A 17,592-nucleotide genomic window follows, 5' to 3' on the forward strand; every position below is an offset into this window, starting at 1 on the left:
GGCAACAAGGCGTATGGGCGACCTGCAGAAATACCCGCGCTCGTCAAGGATTATACGCCCGGTGTCGGGCACTGCCGTCAAGCACGCACCAGGATTCCGGTGCCAGCTGATATCGCCTGCATGGAGGTGAGCGTGGAGGGCAGCCCGCAGCCGCTCGTGGCCTCGCCAAAGGCATCTCCAGTAAATGGCAGACACTTTTCCGCACCGGGGCTGTATCTATCGGCGGCTGGAACATGACGGAGTAGAGCGTTGGGGCCATGGACCTGTCGGCGGTATTGTCATGCGTGGCCGTCTTACGCGCGGCCTTTTTTTTGGTCAAAATCGTATCGCTTCACAAAACGATCTGGTGTATGTGAAAAGTAGCAAGAGCATCACGCAGGTGTGTGCCGATTTTGACTGCCCATGGTAGTAGTGGTGCAGGAGCGACCCGCCACCCTGCGCCTGCCTTTGCTTTGCATGTCGCTGGCTCTTTCACTGAGCCGCAATCGCTTTGCGTTTGCTTCGAGGACGAAATCCAATGCCGCGGGCAGAGCAATTCCGGACAGCCGCTCTTGTATTTTGTCCGGTCTCGGCTATCACCCTTGCTCCTCTTCTCCCTTCTACTTACAATATACTCTCCACATCGAGAGCGTCTCGAATAATCACTGGGCCCGCAACCTGAGCCTTCGAGATGCCTCAGTCGAGGCTGCCCGCCTCGCGAGAGAGCAGGGTCCATGCTCGACGATGCGAGATGCAAAAGGCTGCGGGAGGAGAAGTCATGCACCGCGCGACGCTGTGCACTAGGTGCATCAAGCACGCCCTGGCCGGCAACAAGGAGAAGCTCTGCTAGGAACAGACTCGTACGTGGCCCGATGCTTTACGCCCTTTTGGCCTTGCCTTCTGTACTCTGTAGCTTCGAGTTTCACTGACCGATCGGCTGAGCCGCACAGCCGCACGGCCGAGATGTGGAGAGTGTGTTGTGACAAACCAAGGCTGCGAACCGGTGAGTTGCCACAATATGCCCGAGGGAGGGCGTCATTGCTGAGTCTACAGGTTCACGAGGCATTGAGAGGGCCGTTGTTGAAGCTTCGGGACATGATCCTCAGTGGCTCAGTAGACGTCAAGTCCAGAGAGGTAGGTTGTTCCAACCTTACTATGTTGCCAACTTTTGGTACTTCGTACAGCGTCACATTTACTGACCAGTCTCGACTACATGACAGTTTCAAGTAGTGGCATGCCGGGTCATCAGCCTTCGCGACAAGCATCACGCAACTCCCAAGCGCTCGGGTAGCTCGAAACCCGTCCGCAAGGTAAACAACGCGGGTCAGTCCACGGCCAATTGCCCCAACGCCGCAGAAGGAGACGCAGAAGCGCAAGTCACGCCCACAGAGGTGGCCATACAGGAGACAGCCCCAGCCGCCCAGGCCGACAGGACCCGCGCGTCCGGGAACGTGGAGCAGCACCAGCCCACCCCAGCTACTCGTACTCATGCGATGAACATCACGGCGCCGGTCGAGTCCGTTTCCCCGACGCCTATCACAGGCAACGACGCGGCCCTTGCGCAGGTGCTGCACACAAACGCCGAGCTGTCGGGCTCGATCGCGACCTTGGTTAGGGAGAACGCCGAGTCTGGCGAGCTGGTCCGGAAGCTGCAAGCGGAGCGACTGGCGCTCGAGGAGGAGCTTCGGCGCTCCAACGAGAGGTATTTGAACAATTGGCCGGCGAGATTGATGAGTATCAGATGAGAGCCAGGATGCTTTTCATGTGCGGTGGCTGTTTCTTGGAATGACAGAAATGGTTTTACGGCTTCGGCACGACGAGGGAGAGCTACGAGTAAAATGTGACCGACATACGCAGGCGGCACGCAGCCAAGGAGATTGATGATGAAGACTCATCTATGTTTTGGCGAGCTTCTTGTTCCTGCCTACGTCGACCATTGCATTGAACATGGATTGCGCGATCGGCGGGGCAATAACTAACAATCATGTATACTGTACTCATAGCCGACAGTTGAGCAAAATCTCCGACAAAATGATTCCACTAATCAATCCACCACTGGCGAGACATTTTCAGCATCAAACGTAGCATCCACCAGCGTCATGCTCATACGATGGTTAGACTATCGATGGACCGGACGACCCTCTTTGTCAAGTCGACAGAAGGGCGCGCTCGCCCCAGATTCTGATGATGACTCGAAGTCTTGGCTACTAAGTGGGGAGGCGACGGCGTTTCAAGCGATTGCTTGGTTCTTGAGAGCAATGATAAAAGATGGCCCGGCAGTCGACCGGCACTACCATCTAGGTAGGCTAGTTAGTCGCCCACGCTCGAAACGAAACACAGGACATCAAATTTGCGACAGACAGATACCACAAGGTCTGCGAGAAAAGAGAGAGAGAGAGAGAGAGAGAGACGAAGAGAGACGTTCCGACTCCTACCATGGCGCCGCCACCACCGCTACAGCTCTCCTTCACGACGCTCGACGTCTTCACCGACACGCGCTTCGCCGGCAACCCGCTGGCGGTGGTGCGCGTGCCGGGCAACGAGGCCGCTGTCGCCCGCCTCACGCAGGAGGTCAAGCAGCGCATCGCGCGCGAGTTTAACCTCAGCGAGACCGTCTTCCTGCACGATGCCGCCGCAGACGACGACGAAACCGCGAACGGCACGTCGTCGTCCCGCCGGCGGGTCGTGGACATCTTCACCGTCGACCAGGAGCTGCCGTTTGCGGGCCACCCGACCATCGGCACGGCGGTGCTGGTGCGCGACGTCCTGCGCTGGGACCACGTCGACACGCTCGTCACCAAGGCCGGCGCCATTGGCATCACGGTGGAGGGGGCAGCGCCCCACGACGACGACGATGCTGGTGCCGCTCCTAGCAGCAGTAGCACCTCGTGGGCGCAGCGGCTACGGCAGCGGCGCATACTCGCGCAGATCCCGCACGACGTACACGTGCACACCCGGACGCTGCGCGACATTCTCGGCGACGACGGCAGCAGCAGCGGGGGCATGCTCGGCGAGGAGGAGGCGGTGCTGGCCGCTCGCGCGCAGCTGTCAGACGACGCGGCCACGCGCGAGGCCGAGCTGGCGGCGCCCGCGGTGAGCATCGTCCGGGGCATGACGTTCCTGCTCGTCGAGCTGCCGTCCGTGGCGCACCTCGCGCGCGTCAACGTCGGCAAGCGGCTCGACTTTGGCGGCGGCCTGGCGCGGGCGCTGCTGGACGAGGGGCCGTGGCACGACAGCTTCGTGTCGCGGTACTACTACGTCAAGAAAGGGGCGGAGGAGGAGGGGGAGTCCAAGTCGTCGGCGGCGTGGAGCGGACACACGCGCATGGTCGAGCTCGACTTTGAGGACCCGGCCACGGGCAGCGCAGCCTGCACGCTGGCCAGCTACCTCGTGCTCTCCGGCAAGGTCGCGGGCGGCGGCGGCGGCGGCAAGAAGCTCAGGTTCGACATTGTCCAGGGGGAGCACATGGGGAGGCGGAGCGACATTGCCGTCGAGATCCATACCAAGGAGGAAGAAGAGGCAGGGAGGGATGATGATGGCAGCGGGCTCTACGGCATAGACAAGCTGTTTTTGGGCGGGACGGCAGTGCCCGTCATGGAGGGGACCATTACTGTGTAAAAGAACTGACTCGATTAGGGAGACAATTTGGTTCATCCGCATACATACGCACGTGTGGTTGCGTGCTACCTGTACAGTATATAGTTATATCGTGAGCTGAATGCGTGGCCGGGCTGTCGGCTGGGAAGCTGCGCTTATTTTTTCTTAGGAGGGCAACTAAAAAGGATTCCAGCGCCCGACGACCCGAAAGCTCACTGACGCAAGCCAACAATAGTAGAAGCTCCCCCACATTATCGCTGCCCCTCCAAACTTCCGTCATCGCTCGCTTCATCCTCTGCATGTCGGACACGACAACGACGACGAAAACACCCCGCCGCAATCCCTCCCAATCTCTTCGTCCCTTCCTCCTCTCCAGACGCACAGCTCGACTCCTCTTCCTCTTCCTCCTGCTGCCCCTCCTCGTCCTCACGCTGGCCATCCTGCTGCCAAACGCCGTCTCCTCCTCCTCCTCCTCCTCCTCCTTGTTGGTCGTGCCCCGCCTGCGGCAGCTCTCCAACCACCTCCTCCTCCCACTCCTCCCACTCCACCGCCGCCGTTCGAGCATCGTCACCAGCATGGCATCCTCCTCGTCGTCTCCGCCCGCCGCGGCGTACGAGCGCGAGCTCCTCGTCGCGCAGCTCGCCGTCCAGCGCGCCGCCGTCCTCACCCGCCGCGTCTTCCACGAAAAGGCAAAGGGCACCGTCGACAAGTCGGACAAGAGCCCCGTCACCGTCGGCGACTTTGGCGCCCAGGCCCTCATTATCGCCGCCCTGCGCCACAACTTCCCCGCCGACGCCATCATCGCCGAGGAGGAGTCCGCCCAGCTGCGCGCCGACCCCGCCCTGCGCGACACCATCTGGGCCCTCGTCCGCGACACCCGCCTCGGCGCCAATGATGCCGATGCCGATGTTGTCGAGCGAGACGTCCTTGGCGGACCCATCCCGGACGTGGACGCCATGCTCGACCTCATCGACCGCGGCGGCAGCCAGGGCGGCGCCGCCGCCGGCAGTCGCGTCTGGGCCATCGACCCCATCGACGGCACAAAGGGCTTCCTCCGCGGCGGCCAGTACGCCGTCTGCCTCGCCCTCATCGTCGACGGCGACGTCAAGGTCGGCGTCCTCGGCTGCCCCAACCTGCCCGTCGACGACGACGCCCGCCTCACCACCGACATTGGCGCCGCCAACCAGACCGACGACGCCGCCGCCGGCCGCGGCGTGCTCTTCTCCGCCGTCCAGGGCCGCGGCGCGACCTCACGCCCCCTTGCCGCCCAGCCGCGGTCATCCGCCGCCGCCGCCGCCGACAAGCCCATCTCCATGCGGCCCATCCACGACCTCGCCGCCGCCACCTTTTGCGAGAGCGTCGAGGCCGGCCACTCGGCCCACGACGACCAGGCCCTCATCTCGCGCCGCCTCGGCATCACCCACCCCAGCGTCCGCATGGACAGCCAGGCAAAGTACGGCTCCATCGCCCGCGGCGCCGGCGACATCTACCTGCGCCTGCCCGTCAAGGCCTCGTACCAGGAGAAGATTTGGGACCACGCCGCCGGCGACCTCATCGTCCGCGAGGCCGGCGGCCAGGTCACCGACATCCACGGCAAGAGGCTCGACTTTGGCGTCGGCCGCACCCTCGCCAACAACAAGGGCGTCGTCGCCGCGCCCGCTGCCGTCCACGCGACGGTCCTCGACGCTGTCCAGGAGGTGCTCAAGATTAAGCAGTAGAAAGATACTAGGCTCTTACCTTTTTTGGATTTTATGTTTCTATCTTGAACGACAAGACTTTGCATGATCAGGCATGGGAAAACGGAGAGAGAGTTACGGAACAGGGACGCAGATAGACGGGGCTCGTCTAATGAGAAACTTAACCCCCCAGTATATGACAGCCATGCTAGTAGTACAAGTCTTTCTTCTACACACCAATCCCCAATCCCGTAGCAGACGCACTTGCCCCATGGCGACTGCCGTCCGTTCAACAGAAACCCCCCACATCTACTTAATCTTCTTTTGCTTTAGCTTGATGGTCTGGTCGTTGATGAAGACGCCCTTGCCCTTGTACGGCTCCGGCGGCCGCCACTTGCGCACCCGCCCCGCAAACGACATGAGCACCTCGCGGTCCGGCCCCTCGAGCAGGATGCGCGTCGGCGCCGGCGCCGTCGCCGTCACGCCGCGCGGGATCCCCTCCTCCACCGGGTGCGTGAAGCCGAGCTTGAGGCACAGGAACTTTTGCCCCGGGAACGTCTCCTTGCCGCCCCGCCGCTCCACGGTCGCTCGGTACCCCACGCCCACGAGCCGCAGGATCGCCGTGTGGCCCTCCGAGACGCCCATGATGTGGTTGTTGAGGTACGACCACGTTGTGCCTGCCCGAATCGTCGTGCGAAGAACGCCTCTCTGTCAGCCGTCGTCGTCGATGTCGTCGTCTCTCCAGCACGGGAAAGAGAGGGCGGGATGGGGTGGGAGGAGTGTATAGTCTTGCGGACAGGAGGGAAGAGAACATACCCCACATCTCCCTCTGGTGCCTCACGTTTGCATCGTCGACGCTCAGCAACGCCGTCCGGTCCTCCGGGTTCTGCGTCAAGCCGACGTACTCTGGCACATCCATTTCCAGGGTCCCTGCGCCAACAATCTGGTCAGCCGACAACCCTCTTCTTGTTCCTTTCCTCTTCTTCCTCCGTCTCTCCCCTCCGCTCTCCCTCGAATCCAGCGCCCCGAGGTCGGGCCCAGAGAAGGAGAAGAAAAAAACGTACCTAGCGGCCCCTTAATCGTAATCGTCCTCTTGACCATCGCCGCATACGACGTCGCGCTCCGTATCGACTTGGCCTCCCCCACGGTCAGCTCCACGCCCGGCGGTATCGAAATCGGCGTCCGTCCCAGCTTCGAGGGCCGTTTGGTCGTCGTCGAGAATTGGTGCTGCTGTTGTCGCCGTCGCTGTCGCTGCTGCTGAGCCGCCAGCCTCTGCCATGCCGGCACCAGGAACCCCGGCAGCAACGCGGCCGGCGCGCCGCGCAGGGCATGGCCTAACGCCTTGCCCCGGAGAGGAGCAAACGCAGAGGCCATTGAGTTCGCGTTGTTGCCGCAATGGATGCTGCGGATGTGTTTGATGACTTGACCGACGCCGGGACGAAGTCGCAGCAACTTTTTGGTGATTAGTCATCATGTCACGTGCCTTGTCGGTAGCCATCGGCCAGGTCATGATCTAGAGTATACGAAGTACATCAAGCTGCAGGTTCGACGCAATGTACATGCACATGGCCCCAGCACTGCAACTCAAACACACGTATTTGTACTCGAGTACTTGTTATTTGGTTGCGTGCTATGATCGCATCGTCTGAATAAGGTATCTACAACCTCTGCGCACAATCTCACAACCCGAAGTGAAATGACCCTGCCGGCTCTGCAACGGAAACGTCTGGCAAAAAAATGCCCCAGGGCACGATCGAGTAGGCTCTTACTCCTCGTGCTCAAGGGGAGCCTCTTCTTCGTACTCAGCCTCCTCCTCGTCGATGCCGGCATCCTGGTACTGCTGGTATTCCGAGACAAGGTCGTTCATGTTGGACTCGGCCTCAGTGAACTCCATCTCGTCCATGCCCTCTCCAGTGTACCAATGCAAGAAAGCCTTGCGACGGAACATGGCAGTGAACTGCTCACCAACGCGCTTGAAGAGCTCCTGGATCGAGGTCGAGTTGCCGATGAAGGTGGACGACATCTTGAGGCCGCGGGGCGGGATGGCGCAGAGAGCCGTCTGGATGTTGTTGGGGATCCACTCGACGAAGTAGGTAGAGTTCTTGTTCTGCACATTACGCATCTGGTCCTCGACCTCCTTCATGGCGACCTTACCACGGCTACGAGCGGATCAGTAAAGGCATCAAGTATGGCCGAAGAAGAAACTCACAAGATAGCAGAGCAGGTCAGGTAGCGGCCGTTGCGGAAGTCAGAGGCAGCCATCATGTTCTTGGGGTCGAACATCTGCTGTGTCAACTCAGGGACGCTGACAGCGCGGAAGGAGTGGGCACCACGGCTGGTCAGGGGCGCGAAGCCGACCATGAAGAAGTGCAGGCGAGGGAAGGGAACCATGTTGACGGCCAACTTGCGCAGATCCGAGTTGAGCTGGCCGGGGAAGCGCAGGCACGTGGTCACACCCGACATGACGGCGGAGACCAGGTAGTTAAGGTCGCCGTACGAGGGGTTAGACAGCTTGAGGGTGCGCATGCAAATATCGTAGAGGGCCTCGTTGTCAATGCAGAAGGTCTCGTCCGAGTTCTCGACAAGCTGGTGGACGGACAGGGTGGCGTTGTAGGGCTCGACGACGGTGTCGGAGACCTTGGGGGAGGGGACGACCGAGAACGTGGCCATCATGCGGTCGGGGAACTCCTCGCGGATCTTGGAGATGAGCAGAGTACCCATACCGGCACCGGTACCACCGCCCAGGGAGTGAGTGATCTGGAAGCCCTGAAGGCAGTCGCAGCCCTCGGCCTCGCGGCGGACGACGTCGAGGACGTTGTCAACGAGCTCAGCACCCTCGGTGTAGTGGCCCTTGGCCCAGTTGTTGCCAGCACCAGACTGTCCAAAGACGAAGTTGTCAGGGCGGAAGAGCTGGCCGAATGGGCCAGCGCGGACGGCATCCATGGTGCCGGGCTCGAGATCGACGAGGACCGCGCGAGGGACATACTTGTTGCCCGAGGCCTTTGGCGGGTATCAGCATCAAGTGTCGGTTTCTTTCGGGAATCATGCCGCGTCGGGGGGTGGGTGCCAAGCATACCTCGTTGAAGTAGACGCTCATGCGCTCCAGCTGGAGCTCAGAGGTGCCATTGTAGACGCCGTTGCTGTCGAGGCCGTGCTCGCCAGAGATGGTCTGCCAGAAAGCAGCACCGATTTGGTTGCCCTATCAAAACACGGTGTGAGCGAGCCGGGCACGCGTCGGTACCGGGTCGGAACGGGGCAACGGTTTACTTACGCACTGGCCGGTCTGGAGGTGAACCTATGTGACGAAGAACCCCAGGTCAGCAAACAGCTCGCGGCGGCGGGCATCGCAGGGAACACGCGTGCGTGGTGGTGGTGAGGCTTGGGCCGAAACGGCATGCAACAAGTCTCGGCGGGGTAGAAATCAGGGGCTCCCTCAGGACGCGTCGCGGCATGAGGGGTCCTACGCCTGGCGGGCAGGGCAGCAGAGCAGAGAAGGGGAGAAGAGGACTCACAATCTCACGCATGTTGACGATGGTGGGGGTGTCGACGAGTGAAGTGTACGGCGAGCTTTCGGAGGCGGCAGAAATCACGAGCTGCGGGTGAGCTTCACGATCCGGAGTTGTGTGGGTAGGTAAGGAGACAGGCAAGGAACAAGCACGGGTGTTGATTTTTGTTGGTGGAGGGTGGTGCATGAGCTGGTTCACCGCCACGCCCTGGGCCCCCCCGGCTGGGGAGAGGAGGAGGCAGGAGGTGCGGGCCCCTCATCACTCTCGCTTGTTTACCACCGGGGCCCGTGCGACCGCCCGAAGCGGTAAGGCGTCAACCGCTGGGCAGCGCACCCGCCAGAACCAGCACCTCCAGCGCCTTCATTGGAGCTTTCCAGAGCTCCAGTCTGCAGTAGCTCAGGATGGGGCACCACCTGCCCAGATGCTGGGGAGGTACAAACCTGGAACTTCGGTAGTTACCCTAGGCACATGGAAGCTCTTGAGATGCCTGCATAGATTGTCTGGCTGGTTGCCTTGCTTTAACGCTCCTGCCTCAAACGCAGCAAAGATCCTCTGCTGCTTCATCCGCAGCTCGGCCGGGACGTCCAGCTCATTGCCCGGTGTCTCGGCTAGTCAGGGGAACAGTGGCCTCGGTACCTGAGCTCCCCACCACTCTGTTGAGATGAGACCCCACCACAGAGTCACACCAGATTTCGTTCCGCGCAACGAGCGACTTGAATGTGCTACGTAGAATAGACAGACGGCTTGATTCGTAAATTCGTCCCGCCATGTATCGCCCGACATCACGGCATCTACAGTATATGTGCTAGTAGTAGGTAGGTAGTACTAATGGGCCTTGACAACGCCCGCCGCATCGGCCTGCGCGGCAATCCTCTTCTTGTACGCCTGCACGTCGCCGGGGAACTTCTCGACCGTGCCGGCATCGCACACCCACAGAGACGTGCACACCATCTGCAGCATGGTCACGTCGTGGGAAACCATGAGCACGCCGCCCTGGAACTCGTTGAGCGCCTCCGCCAGGGCGTCCATGGCTTCAATGTCGAGGTGGTTGGACGGCTCGTCAAGGACCAAGATGTGCGGGTTCGTCAGCGCCAGGCACGCAAACGCCACCCTGGACTTTTGACCACCAGACAGCTGCCCCATCTTTTGCAGGCCCGTCGTGCCCGTGATGCCGAATGCGCCCAGCTGTCTCCGGTACTCCTCGTCCGCCTTGCCTGGGTAGTTCTTGGCCATGAAGCTGACGGCGCTCATGGTGAGGTCCAGCGCGTCGACGTGGTGCTGCGCGAAGAAGCCGATCCGCAGGCGTGAATGCGCCGTGACGATTCCCTTTAACGGCTCGAGCTTCCCGATGAGGAGCTTGAGGATGGTCGTCTTGCCCGCTCCGTTGGGGCCGACGATGCCAATGCGGGAGTCGAGCTGCACGTCCAGGTCGACGTCCTTGAGCAGCGGCTTGTCCTTGGAGTAGCCAAATGCGACGCCCGACATCTGGATGATGGGGGGCGAGAGCTTCTCCACCTCGGGAAACCGGAACTTGACGTTGTACTCTGACTCTGGCGGCTGCAGCACGGGCATCTTCTCGAGCTTCTTGATGCGGGACTGTGCCTCGGACGACTTGGCGGCGTTGTAGCGGAACTTGTCGATGAATGCTTGCAGGTGCGCTCGCTGGGCCATCTGGTTCTCGTACTCCTTCTTGGCCACCTTCTTGCGCTCCTCGCGCGTGGCGTAGAAAGAGTCAAAGTTGGCTCCGCGGTAGTAGTCGAGCCGCTCAGAGTGTTGGTGAATGATGTCTGTGGCGACCTCGTTGAGGAACGCTCTGTCGTGGGACACGACCAGGACCGTGCTCGGGTAGCTCTGCAGGTATCCGGACAAGAAGGTGATGGAGGGGACGTCCAACATGTTGGACGGTTCGTCGAGGAGCAGGAGATCAGGTTCGCAAAAGAGCGCTCGCGCCAGCGCAAGACGCATCCTCCAACCACCGGAAAAGGTCTTGGTGGCGTACTGCTGTCGTTCGGGGGAGAAGCCGAGACCGGCCAGGATGCTGGCCGCACGAGACTCTGCCTTGTCCGACTCCATCTCTGCGAGCTTGCCCTGGATGTCGCCCAGCTTTCCGTCCTTGACCTCCTTTTCTTGGTCGAGCTTGGCAGCGTCGGCCGACGTGTCGGCGAGCGGCGCGCGACGAGCCTCGAGGTCCGCCAGGCTGGTCATGAGTTCCTGGTCTTGTCAGCTCTGCTTGCGCATGTATTGGGGGCCCAAGGTCGCATACATCTTGTTCTCTCAGCAGCACTTTGCGCCACACGTCTGCGTCCAGAACAGCTTGTATTGCGGGCGTGTCGTCTCCGGTGATCTGTGGAGCGTCAGCACAGCTCTGCGTAAAACAGCGTGCAGGGGAGGGGGGGAGGGGGCAAGGACATACCTCTTGCTCGACGTGGAGGATAGAAATGTGCGTGGGGATGGCGACTTCTCTCCTCGACAGCGCGCGCAGCAGCGTGGATTTACCCACACCGTTGTTACCCACCAGGCCGTAGCGGTGACCGTATGCGAGCGTGAGGGTGGTGTCGGTGAGGATGCGCTGCCCGCCGATGGAGACATCGATGCTGTCGAGCTTGACGTCCTTGGTCTTGTTACCGCTGCCGGCGCCGAGCTGCAGGGGGTTGACGGCCATGTAGAACTCCTCGTACGACTGGGTGGACTCGGGCTGGTCGAGCAGCTTGGAGGCCTCGTACTCGACCGTCTTGAACGTCTTCTTCTGCTGCTTGGCGGCGATCTTGCGCTCGGCCTTTTCGAGCTTCTTGCGGTCGACCTTGGACTCGACCTTGCGGGCGTTGGCGGCCTCGAGGTCAACGCCGCCGGTGGCGACGGCGAGGGTCGACGACATGTTGCGCTGGGTGCTGACCTGGATGGTCTGGTCCAGGCGCTTCACCGTCGACGGGCCGCGCCTCTCGCCGCCGGCGCCGCCGCCGTTGGCCTCGGTGTACCGGTCGACCCATTTCTCCACGAGCTGCTTGATCTTGTCCTCGAGGGCGGCGTCCACCTTGCCCGAGGCCGAGATGAGCAGCTCCGTGACGGTGGCGGCCGCTTCGCTGAGGGGCGAGAGGCCGGAAGGGTCCTCGTCGTCGGACCAGGCGGTCGAAGCGTGGGACAGGTAGCCCACCGAGTATTCGGACAGGATCGGGTCGATGTTGGGGAGCACGGCCTTGATATCGGCGTCCATGGCTGCGGGCGGGTGCGGGTGTGGGTGCGGGCAAGCCGGTGGTGGGTGTGTGGCGGCAGCAGTACGTAGCGGCAGCAGCAGCAGCCTGGGTCAGCTTTGGTCGGCTATGTTGGGGGGGTTTCCCGCCAACGCAGGTCGGAATTCGCGTTGCGGCGGCGGAAAGCAAGGTTGCGGACGGGCTTTGGTGCGGTGGTTGGCGAGGCTCTGAAGCAAGACGTTTTGGCCGAAGTTTTACTGCTGTGTGGTTGCCTCGCGTTGGGCCCCGCACACGGCTGGCTAGCTGGTGGGCGCCGCCGTGACTGGCTTTCCGCTGCTGTGGTAGGCTCCAGCTGTTGGCCCGCGTCGGAGGGGATGGGGCCTTTGCCGGACCGATCCGGGCCGGCTCCGGAAAATTGTCAGACTGGGCCCGGCCCTCTGCGACCGCCGAGCAGCGCCTGCACCTCCGGCGCCGAACAGCCAGCCCAACAAGTCAACTTAGAGGGGATTGTGTGCCACGCCGCCGGACACCCATCGGTGCAGAGGGGCGGCGCCGGCGCGCGTCCGGAGCACCCACTTACAGCACAGTATGTACGTACTTCGTATCTGGAATGCAATTGATGGCAGTCCGACTTTCTCACGACCCTCTTTTTTCCTTGCGCTCGTGCACCTCATTCAATTTCCCGCCAATTTCCCTCCTGCCCGTCCCGACGACGGCCTTACGACGCAGGTCCCCCCGATGGCTTGCATTGCGGCCCATCTGACGGGATCCGCAGTCAGCGGGCGCGCCATCGCCGAGCCATGGGCAGGCAGGCTGTATTTTCCAAATCAGGGCATATTCGTAGACGAACCCTGACAATGATCTCACCCGGGGGGGGCGGGAGGGGATCCAATTTCATCAAAGAAAAAAAAAAGGTCCCCGCGCGCGCGCCCTTGTCGGGATAAGGCAGGCAGAGCCCCCCGCAGCCAGCCAGCCCACCACCCAGGCGCAGCGAAGACCGCCGTCGTCGCCCAAAATTCATGCGGACCAGCCAATCATGCTTCGTAAACTCTAATTGAGGCCGCGTGCAAGTCGCGTCGCGTGTCGCGCGTCGGCCGGTTGCGAAGGCCCGCCGGCAACCCCAAGCCGAGCCTCGTACGCACGCGCTACTAAGCGAGCCCGCGGCGTGGCCGAGCCGGCGGAACTGGGAAGTACGTACCTACTTGCCTGTAGCAAATGTTGTAACGTTAGTACGTAGTCTCGTCATATCCTCCGATAGGCTCGTTGCCAAGCAGAGAATGGGCTCAGGCACAAGCTGCATTCCTTGCGGCTCGCAAGTCTCGCGGACCAGAAATTCCGTCCACGTCGGGGTGGCTACCCTGCACAAAGGCAGCATGTTCAAACGCCTTTATCTCGACTTGAGGCTTTTTCTCCCCAGGTCGTAAGAGCCATGACACGACCCGAACCCGGACATTCTGGCACGTAACTTACCTAGTACGTACGTACAGTGTATGTTCCGCCCGCTCGGGAACATGTCCAACGAGATCGGCTCAGCTCTTCCGTCTGCTGACGTCCCGCTGGTCGCTACGTGCAGTGCTTCGTGCTACAGTCTCGCTCTAGATTACCAACGACATCCGAGCGTCGGGGGCGGTGCCGAATGCCAAGTTTCCGGTGACAGACCGAGGAAAGGGTCGTGGCTCGGGCCCATTGCGTAGTAAGTGGTGTGTTTCGTCGACAAAAAAGTTTCCCGCAAGGAATGGCCATGGCCCGACCCATACGAGATTTGATACCGAGGCACATGAATGAATCAAGCATTCACCGCGTGACCTGGGCACAGGATGCCAGGACCGGGCTGCTGCAAAACAACAATAAAAGGCGTCAGTCACTCGCATCATGCATGTGCCAGACCACTCCTCCGAGCTGTGTGAGCAACAAGTGCCGGCGGCCCAGCTTTGGAGGGTCGTAGTATTGCCAACTGATTCACGCCACCTCCAGGTACTGCTACTTCCGTACATCACAGGTAGTGAGTGTACTCTCGGGCGATAACGTTAGTAGGCTGGAACCAAGTAGAGTTGCCGCCGGTTCGCAGTTGGCCAGACGGGACGCTCTCCGAGGCTCTGGGCGAGCTGGGGCCTTCTGGACCCATTGCAAGAGACAAGGAAGCTCCATGGCAACTGCGTCAGCTCGACTGGGGCCCCAGAAACCGACGGCGAATGATTTTTCGTCCCCTTTGTTTCCCGTAACCCGTCCGTCTCGTGTCTGTTGCACCATCGGGGAAGTCGTGAGGCAAATTTTTGTCGCTGTTCACCCTGCCTCGGGTGATTGATTACCATGTTTTGGGGGCCCCCATTGTGAGAGAAACTAACAGTTGTGAGGTCGAGAAAAAAAAAGATGGTGGTTCACTGTCTGACGTGTACCACATTAGTCGTTCTCCTGCCCTGTTTCTGCACTCTCATTTCGGTGCTGTCGACAAAAAGCAATGTTGAGGTAGCACTACGTAGTCGTAGTAGAATCCCAGGACCTTGGAACAAAGTACGTACAGTACGCGAACAATCAAGAGGGGGGGGGGGACAAGGGGGTTTGAGGGGCAGAGAGCTTGCTTGGCGTGGTGTTTCCCCGCGCGGCATTGACAAACAACCGCATGGAGTGTTTCACACCCTCCGCCGAGTCAGGCACTCCCACGACTGGGCTGGTCACGGTGCCACCAGAAGTGACTGCTCAATTCCAGCATGTCTATTTACAAATCCTGGCGCGTGGAAGTTGGCGATCGTTCGTGGTGTGGCTTTTTATGTTCTTTCGGTTGGCCCTTCCGTGGCTGGAGGCGGGCAGACAGACAGGCAGGGCACGGCGAGCCGACAAGCGAGCAAGCCCAAAAAAAAAAAGGAACCAACACAGCCGGGGCCGGGGTGACCGGTCACGCCGTGACCAACGCGAGAGCTCCTTCGTGCACGTCCGTCCATCATCCCGGCCCAGCGGCGGGCGTGTTTGTCTGTCTGTCTGCTGGCGGCTGTGCAATACGTAGTACTACTAGCAGATCCGAACTTCGGCTCGTCCTCAATATGGGAAAAAGGGACAGTAAAACAAAGAGCTGGGCAACCTGGTCGTGGACCCCGCCGGCGTGCGCAAGCGCCGTCGTCAGATCTTGATCTGGCATCGCGAATATGGAGCTGCCAATGCAAGACGACAAAACAAGCCCCCCGGCCGGCCCTCTGCCCCTCCCCGCAGGTTCATTCTGATACTAGCATGAGCATGGCTCGGAAACACCAGTTGCTTGAGGATTACGAACGAATGGCGCCCGAGCCTGTCGGCTCAGGCCCCTTCCGTGGTCTAGCCCATGACGCCGCACTCTGTCTGGCGTGGCCGTGCAGTCGTAACTACGAAGTAGAAGAACGTGCTCGCGTTATCATGCCCCCGCCAAAGCTGTATGTATGTGAGCATCCATATCGGCGTGGCGGCGACGGTGACGGCGGCGGCGGCGGCAACAGCGGGCGATCTTGCATCCGCCTCGCATCAGCTGGAGGGCTAGCGCTCGCCACCGAGGTAGCAGCCGCAGTATTTGGGTCGTCTCATGGTCTGCAACGCGGCGACTGAGGCTAGTAGTTGCTGCTGGCGAAGACACATGCGACGCCGACCCCGTACCAGTCAACGTGGGATTCGCCTCGTCGTTCCGAGAGCAGAGGTCAGGCTGTGGCCCTGGCGGCACGGGCTGCTGCGTGTGCTTTTCGACGTCAAAGACGGTCGGTGTGTGTGGTTGCTGGCCAGCGCTCTCCCGGGGACAAAGAGAGGGGGGTGGGGGGGGGGGGGCACAAGAAGCCACCTGCTCTTCTTCTGTTTCTCGTTTCTCACCCACAGCATCGGATCAGAGAAAAGAGAGATCTTGATCCGCGCATGGTTTTTTTATGACGAGGCGAAAGAAATCCTCGAAAAAAAAAAAACAAGATTGCGCCAGATACGCAAATGGGGCTCCCTTCTTCTCGCAATACCTAAAACGAAAAGTAAAAAAAAAGCACGGACATCCCGAGGAACTGGTCGGGGGACGTGGGGAGCTGCGAAATGACGTGGCTTGACAAAGCCATTGTCACGCTATCAATGAGAGGAGAGGGCGAGCCCGACCTGCTGGGAGCCTCGACAATTGGCCCGGACTGAAGCGCGCGGGCGGGCGGACGGGCGGGCGGTTCGCCGGTTGACCGACGAGGCGAGCGACAGTGATATGTGTCGTCGATATACTCCGGGTTGAGCCTTGTTGTTCGGAGGCGGCAGTCGAGAGCCGCCCTTCCGGAGAGTGTGATACTACTGTGATGAAGGAGCTGCGCTGTGCAGAGCAATGTCTCAAGGCGACCGACCACAGATGTCTTTACTAACGTTAGTACGTACGCACAGAGCCTGGCCATGCGACCAGCGGGGCCGCGCAGGTGTCGTGCTGTTTGTTGTTGTTGTTGCTTGTTTGTTTGCTGCTGGCGGCGGCGGCGGCGGCGGCGGCGGCGGGCCAGAGCGCGCACGCGTTGTCGATGGGCATTGTTCGGGGGCCAGCACATGGCCTTTGAGACAGACAGCCAGGCAGCGTAAGATTTGTCGGGGACAAAGCGCCCAAGCGCCTGAGATGAATGAGTCGAGAACAACGGCGGGCGGGCGGGCGGGCGGTCAGCAGCGGGCGGGCCCGGCGAGGGCAGCAAGCAAGCACGGAGCGAGTCGTGTCCTGGTCGTCCTGTTCTTTTGCACGGACGGGGACGGACGGGTTGATGGAAAGCGGTGCGGTCGCTGGTGGTGGCAGCTGTGAATAAGGTAGGTAGGTATGCCCGAAAGTAAAGTTACTACATGATATATAGGCCAAGGGTGGGCAAGTTTAATAACTTTCCTTGTCGTTGGAGACTTTGTGCTACGTAGCACGGAGCGTAGTCTTAGTAGTATGTCGTCGTCGTGTTGTGACATGCAAGCCCAACAAGGCAAGCAGGCAGGCAGGCAGGCAGGACAGGACAGGCAGGGCAGACAGGGCAGCGATGCATCCCGAACGCCAATCTGCTGGTGCTGGGCACATGTCGTGCTGCAATAACTACTGAATAAGCCCGCTTTCGTCTCGTGCCACAAATCTCACTTGCAAGGGCTGGACTTTCTCAATGCGAGATGGTCGTGCAGGCGTCTCCCTGCCAGACAGAACCAGACGTTCAGACTTCGCGGACAGGGTTCCTGCGTCTTGTTGTTGTAGTCGTAGCACTGCCAATAAGGGCCTTGAACCGTTGCGTGCATAATGAAGCCATGTCCATGGGTGGTGCCTCCCCCCCGGCCCAGCCACAGGCCCCGCCGTTTGCCCTATCCATCACCCACCCATCCCCTTGCTTGCTTGCTTTTGCCTTCCCTGACAGGCCAGCAAGCAGGCTCTGTGAGCGACGCCAGACCGCCATCCTTGGTTCGTTCCATGCGGGCCAGCATCGCGGTCGAGCGCCATGCGGCTGAGTTTCTGGAAGGGAGGGAGGGAGGCATGGATGGATGAGATGAGAGCGCCCCCGCCAGCCCAGCCCAGCCCAGCCCAGCACGGGCAGGGCAGGGCAGGGCAGGCAGGCATCGCCACTGGTGCCACGCCTCCGCCGCCTTCATTAAACGCTGCAGCAAAGGGAGGGGTGATTGCCGATGCAGCTCGGCGTCCAACCCTCTGTGCCTTGTTGAAATCTT

General features: G+C 60.9%; 7 protein-coding genes across 7 annotated transcripts; 3 read left to right on the forward strand and 4 right to left on the reverse strand.

Moving 5' to 3' along the window:
- The first annotated feature begins 613 nt into the window (after positions 1–613).
- JDV02_004503 (uncharacterized protein) lies at positions 614–1,955 on the forward strand. Its single transcript, XM_047985725.1, has 3 exons — positions 614–982; positions 1,033–1,113; positions 1,200–1,955. Exons 2-3 carry the CDS (start codon positions 1,075–1,077, stop codon positions 1,722–1,724), a joined length of 564 nt encoding a protein of 187 aa, XP_047841702.1. The 5' UTR covers positions 614–982; positions 1,033–1,074; the 3' UTR covers positions 1,725–1,955.
- Positions 1,956–2,415: 460 nt separating this feature from the next.
- Positions 2,416–3,597, forward strand: JDV02_004504 (uncharacterized protein; the record flags this gene model as incomplete). Its single annotated transcript, XM_047985726.1, has 1 exon — positions 2,416–3,597. One exon carries the CDS (start codon positions 2,416–2,418, stop codon positions 3,595–3,597), a length of 1,182 nt encoding a protein of 393 aa, XP_047841703.1.
- A 554-nt stretch (positions 3,598–4,151) lies between these two features.
- On the forward strand, positions 4,152–5,294 carry MET22 (3'(2'),5'-bisphosphate nucleotidase; the record flags this gene model as incomplete). Its single annotated transcript, XM_047985727.1, has 1 exon — positions 4,152–5,294. One exon carries the CDS (start codon positions 4,152–4,154, stop codon positions 5,292–5,294), a length of 1,143 nt encoding a protein of 380 aa, XP_047841704.1.
- A 143-nt stretch (positions 5,295–5,437) lies between these two features.
- On the reverse strand, positions 5,438–6,653 carry MRPL6 (54S ribosomal protein L6 mitochondrial). The gene is made up of 3 exons (XM_047985728.1): positions 6,317–6,653; positions 6,069–6,182; positions 5,438–5,929 (listed from the first exon to the last, which is right to left on the reverse strand). Exons 1-3 carry the CDS (start codon positions 6,624–6,626, stop codon positions 5,562–5,564), a joined length of 792 nt encoding a protein of 263 aa, XP_047841705.1. The 5' UTR covers positions 6,627–6,653; the 3' UTR covers positions 5,438–5,561.
- A 167-nt stretch (positions 6,654–6,820) lies between these two features.
- Positions 6,821–8,969, reverse strand: TUB2_5 (Tubulin beta chain (Beta tubulin)). The gene is made up of 5 exons (XM_047985729.1): positions 8,765–8,969; positions 8,524–8,547; positions 8,329–8,451; positions 7,462–8,252; positions 6,821–7,411 (listed from the first exon to the last, which is right to left on the reverse strand). The coding sequence occupies exons 1-5, from the start codon at positions 8,942–8,944 to the stop codon at positions 7,018–7,020; spliced, it is 1,512 nt and encodes a 503-aa protein (XP_047841706.1). The 5' UTR covers positions 8,945–8,969; the 3' UTR covers positions 6,821–7,017.
- A 510-nt stretch (positions 8,970–9,479) lies between these two features.
- Positions 9,480–12,205, reverse strand: GCN20 (ATP-binding cassette, regulator of translational elongation). Its single transcript, XM_047985730.1, has 3 exons — positions 11,172–12,205; positions 11,022–11,102; positions 9,480–10,969 (listed from the first exon to the last, which is right to left on the reverse strand). The coding sequence occupies exons 1-3, from the start codon at positions 11,967–11,969 to the stop codon at positions 9,584–9,586; spliced, it is 2,265 nt and encodes a 754-aa protein (XP_047841707.1). The 5' UTR covers positions 11,970–12,205; the 3' UTR covers positions 9,480–9,583.
- Positions 12,206–15,908: 3,703 nt separating this feature from the next.
- On the reverse strand, positions 15,909–16,460 carry JDV02_004509 (uncharacterized protein; the record flags this gene model as incomplete). Its single annotated transcript, XM_047985731.1, has 1 exon — positions 15,909–16,460. The coding sequence occupies one exon, from the start codon at positions 16,458–16,460 to the stop codon at positions 15,909–15,911; it is 552 nt and encodes a 183-aa protein (XP_047841708.1).
- Between the last annotated feature and the right edge of the window lie 1,132 nt (positions 16,461–17,592).

This window comes from Purpureocillium takamizusanense, chromosome 3 (genome assembly GCF_022605165.1).
Source record: "Purpureocillium takamizusanense chromosome 3, complete sequence".
NCBI classification, from domain to species: domain Eukaryota; kingdom Fungi; phylum Ascomycota; class Sordariomycetes; order Hypocreales; family Ophiocordycipitaceae; genus Purpureocillium; species Purpureocillium takamizusanense.